The sequence below is a fragment of the Lolium rigidum genome, chromosome 2 (genome assembly GCF_022539505.1).
Source record: "Lolium rigidum isolate FL_2022 chromosome 2, APGP_CSIRO_Lrig_0.1, whole genome shotgun sequence".
Lineage (NCBI taxonomy): Eukaryota > Viridiplantae > Streptophyta > Magnoliopsida > Poales > Poaceae > Lolium > Lolium rigidum.
Window position 1 is genome coordinate 156,046,540 of NC_061509.1, and position 4,827 is coordinate 156,051,366.

The following is a 4,827-nucleotide window of genomic DNA, read 5'->3' on the forward strand; positions in this document are numbered from 1 at the left end:
ATATGCAAGGGTTGCACTACGTAAGCATGCTTAAACGAAGAACAATGCTAACCCTAACACATCTAATGATAACTACGTTGCTCGCCATCAAAAGCGCTTCGATACGAGCAACGCATGAACAACGTGGGGCTTGTGCTGCCTAGATCGCAAGATGCGATCTAGGCAGCATGTCGCTTACCTGATAGAAACCCTCGAGACGAAGGAGTTGGCGATGCGCCGAGATTGGTTTGTTTTTGGGGTTGAACGTGAGTTGTTGTTTATTCCATAAACCCTAGGTACATATTTATAGTCCAGGGGACTTTCTAATGTGGACGTGCACTAAACCGTGCACGAGATAAACTCTAACTTCTAAATCGATACATAATTTATTCTACTAAGATACACGGGCTAACTAGCCCAACTTCTCCGTGCGAGGCCGCTTCATAGATCTTTCATATGTAACCTTCCAAGCCCATCTTGATCGCGGCCCACCTCAGACTCGGTCAAATTCTCGGTGATAACGGATCCCTAGGCCTTGTTCCTAAATATCGCTACCGCTGCTTGTTTACTCGTTTTACCGCATCTTTACTTCCTGCAATATTACTACCATCAACCACACGCCAGCAAGCACTTTTCTGGCGCCGTTACTACTGCTCATACTTATTCATACCACCTGTATTTCACTATCTCTTCGCTGAACTAGTGCACCTATTAGGTGTGTTGGGGACACAAGAGACTTCTTGCTTTGTGGTTGCAGGGTTGCATGAGAGGGATATCTTTGACCTCTTCCTCCCTGAGATCGATAAACCTTGGGTGATCCATTTAAGGAAAACTTGCAGCTGTTCTACAAACCTCTGCTCTTGGAGGCCCAACACTGTCTACAAGAATAGAAGCACCCGTAGACATCATCTGCCGTCAGGCCCATCGTAGGCCCTGGCAGAAGAGGTGTCCCGCCGAGCAGGGTGCCTTGTTGCCGTCCACCAAACAAAAAACGGAGCTGGGAGGCGCCCATCGGGGCCCGTAGGGGCCCATCTGAGCCCGCAGGAGCCCGCCCAACAGAGCCCCGCGCGCGAGCGCCGGCGGCGCACTAGGCAGCGCCGTGCCTGGCGGAAACCGCGGCCACCCCAAGCTGCAGGGGCCGCGCCGTGGCCGGATGACGAGCTGCCGAGCAGCGAAGGCCGAAGCCGGCCAGCATCCCGCCGCCAGGGCCGGCGCGCAGAGACGGCACGGCATGGACGACGCAGACGCGACGAGGGGACGGCGGCGAGCAGGACGGCGGCGGGCCACGCACGGAACCAGCGCGGACGACTGCGACCTCCGGGACCGGCATGGTGGCTTCCCTCCGAGACGGCCATGCGGGGGCCCGAGAGGCATAGATCCTCGCCGCCCCCGTCCTTGGCGGCGCACGGCTTAGCCGGCGGCGGCCTCGGGAGGCGACGAGGAGGCGGGCAGAGGAGGTGGGAAGGTGGCGGCGGGAGGCTAGGGTTTCGCTCCCCCGTCGCCTGGAGGGGGCGACAGGAGAGCTGGGTCTGTTGTATTTCCCTTCGTTTTTCGTTTACTTCTCCTTCCCTTCCCAGCTTAGTTAAAATTAGACTTTGCAAAGCTTGACCAATAACATAGGAAAAAATATTAATATCTATACTATATCAATTATATGGAGTATATATAATACTCCCTCCAATTTGTATTAATTGTCAGTAATATGGATGCATGTTTGAATTGGAGGGAGTATTAAAACATACTTTGTTATAGTTCTGATAGGTTTTATATTATACATGTTGATATTTTTTCATAAATATTTTGAGTAAATTTACAAAGTTTGACTTGAGCAAACCCAGAACATACAGTAATTGCGATCGGAGTTTCGCCAAAAATAAAAAATCGTGATCGGAGTCCAACATCATCTGATCAATTAAAACACCACCATTTCGCTATTCGAATCAAAACTCTTTTCACTGCCAGCTTAAAATACTCACTGATCAGGCGTGACTCGTGAGATTCGTAGAAACACGATCTATGTCAGTCACATGTCATTCCATCTTTTTTAGCAGCGCTAGAGCAAAAATTCATCACGATCACTAGTACGTCTCCCTATAAATACCCCTCTAGCGCGTGTGGCTTCCACGCACGCCCCAATATTCCATCTGCACGCTAGTGTAGTTCTAGAGCTCATCCCAGTGCACTTGCTCAGCTGCCTCCATGGCTCCCGACCTTAGCTCCCACGTCCATGCAGCCACGGACGCCGCCCCCAAGCCACCCTCCAAGCCAAAACAGGACGAGATCGATCCTGCCATCGACGACGTGGAGGCGGCGGGGGGCGCCGAAGGCGACGGAGACGGCGTGAACTACGCGGCGCGCGCGCAGTGGCTCCGCGCCGCCGTCCTGGGCGCCAACGACGGCCTCGTCACCGTGGCCTCCCTCATGATCGGCGTGGGCGCCGTCAACCAGGCCAGGGGCGCGATGCTGGTGGCGGGGCTAGCGGGGCTGGTCTCCGGCGCGTGCAGCATGGCCATTGGCGAGTTCGTCTCCGTGTACGCGCAGTACGACATCGAGGTGGCCCAGATCGAGCGCGAACGCGATGGCGGCGACGGTGACGACGGCAAGAAGGATAATCTTCCGAGCCCGACGATGGCGGCGGGCGCGTCGGCGCTGGCGTTCGCGGCTGGCGCCGCGCTGCCGCTGCTGGCCGGCGGGTTCGTGCGGACGTGGGCGGGGAGGGTCGCGGCCGTGTGCGTGGCGAGCAGCGCCGGGCTCGCCGGCTTCGGCGTTCTGGGCGCGTACCTGGGCGGCGCGAGCGTGGTGCGGTCCGGGGCTCGGGTGCTCGTGGGAGGCTGGCTCGCCATGGCGACCACCTACGGGGTGCTTAGGCTCTTCGGCATGCAGAGCGCTTAATTAGATTCAAATCATGTATGGGCATAAGTATATTGTCGCCACCTAAATAACTGATCCGATGGACCATGGATAGATTAGCTAATGGCAGAAGCTGTTCCACACATCCATTGTTGAGTATTGAGTAGCTACATGTTGTTTGCTTTACGAAAAACAGATCACGGTGCACTAGTGTGAGTAGCAAATCCGAAAATGTAATGCATATTGTTAGTGGCTACTAATATATCACAACAGTAAAAGAGTGTATGTGAAGAAGAATTCAATGGTTTTTCTTTTCTGTATAGCAGCACAGTTATTCTTGGTTCAGTTTCAAAAGCTTGAATTTGGAACGTGCAAATGTGTGACGCTTGATGCCAGTGTGGCTAGAGCACATTGCGGATTTTCTAACCGACCACCGACCAGGTAACAACCGGGCATCATGCGACCATCCATCTCTTGGTAATCCATGTTGTTTTCTCTTCAATATGGTTCTTTCTCCATTAGAGATGGGTGAGAGGTAAGGTTCTAAGAGGATATATGGTTGGGAACAACCACATTTCAAGAACAGTATCCTGCATTATACAATATTGTACGTTATAAGAGCGACACGCTTTAGAAGGTGATGAAAACATCTCCTTCGTCTATGGTGTTCAGACGGGATCTCATTGGACCCTAGTCGGCTTCTTGGAAAATGAACTGCTACAACGCTTACACTCAGTTCAGTTGCTACCGGGTTTCGACGAATTTCGCTGGGACCTCACTAAGAATGGAGTATTCCCGGTAGGTTCCATGTATAAGGCTTTTGTTGAATCCATTCAGCATATACTTAATAATAAAAACATTTGAAAGATGAAGATACCATTAAAAACTAAGTTGTTTGCATGGTACCTTCATCGTGGGGTCATTCTCACTAAAGATAACCTTGCAAAACGTAACTGACATGGATGTACGAGATGTGTTTTCTGTCATGAAGATGAGACAATAAAACATCTTTTCTTCCAGTGCCGATTTGCTAGATATATATGGTCAATCATTTAGATAGGTTCTACCTTATACCCTTCAAGAAGCATTACAAATATTTTTGGCAATTGGCTGATTGGGTGGGTTCTAGGTTTAAGGTTCTTATCAGGGTGGGAGTCGATTACCATAATTTAGTCGCTTTGGCTATGTAGAAATGATAAGGTTTTTAATAATAAATGTTCTTTTTTATGCAGGTCATTTACCGGTGTACGGCTTTGCTCCGTTTATGGTCACCACTCCAGCGCCTGGAGGATCGCGACCTCTTTACGGAGGTGTCTACACGATTAGAAGAATCGACCAAGGAGTTTATTACCCAACATGGGTGGCTACATACTCGTAGAATTTTGCCTCATGTGGCTGTTTCGGATGACTAGCTATGTTCTTTTTATTCCACTATTTGTAGTGACTTCGTGTGAGTTTGACTTTTTGGAAGGCTGTGTGTGATTTGTGGGCTAGAAACAAATTTGCGGGCTAGAGCAGGGTTCTAGTGGTCCCCTTTCCCTCTCGTCCTCATGTGCTCTATGTGGTTCTTCGAGTGTCTGAGGATCAAGTCCCAACCACCCCTACCCCTCTCTCATTCGACATCCATCGGATCCCACCAGAAGAACGCCCTACTCCTCTCTGATTTCTTGGTGGCTCCCTAGTGGTGCTTTTGTTGTCCGTGTATCGCCTTTTGAAAGTCGTTGCACCTTCTTGTCAGGCTGTTATGGGTGTTGGTAAGGCTGCTAATGTTTAGTATCATCCCTTCTACGGGAAGAGGTTGCAACCAGTTTATAAGAGAGAGTTCCCCTTCTTCCTTCAGTCCAAGGTTATGAGACTAAGTGGCCTCTCCGCTTGTAACTGAACCGTATGCACATAAATGTCCGAACGTAGCTGAGTGTTGGGCTTAGCCTGGGTGGACGCTAACACTTCTGCTCATGATCATGGGAGTGTAAGATATGTTCGGGCGAAAACTTAGCT

The 4,827-nt window shown here is 50.7% G+C and overlaps 1 protein-coding gene across 1 annotated transcript; it reads left to right on the forward strand.

Annotated features, from left to right (window-relative positions):
• Window positions 1-2,178: 2,178 nt before the first annotated feature.
• LOC124690243 (vacuolar iron transporter homolog 1-like) lies at window positions 2,179-2,871 on the forward strand. Its single transcript, XM_047223654.1, has one exon. The coding sequence runs from the start codon at window positions 2,179-2,181 to the stop codon at window positions 2,869-2,871; it is 693 nt and encodes a 230-aa protein (XP_047079610.1).
• Window positions 2,872-4,827: the final 1,956 nt, after the last annotated feature.

Bases quoted from the DNA above. Each gene is read 5' to 3' on its own strand.
- LOC124690243 (XM_047223654.1), top strand. From the start codon at position 2,179: ATGGCTCCCGACCTTAGCTCCCACGTCCATGCAGCCACGGACGCCGCC.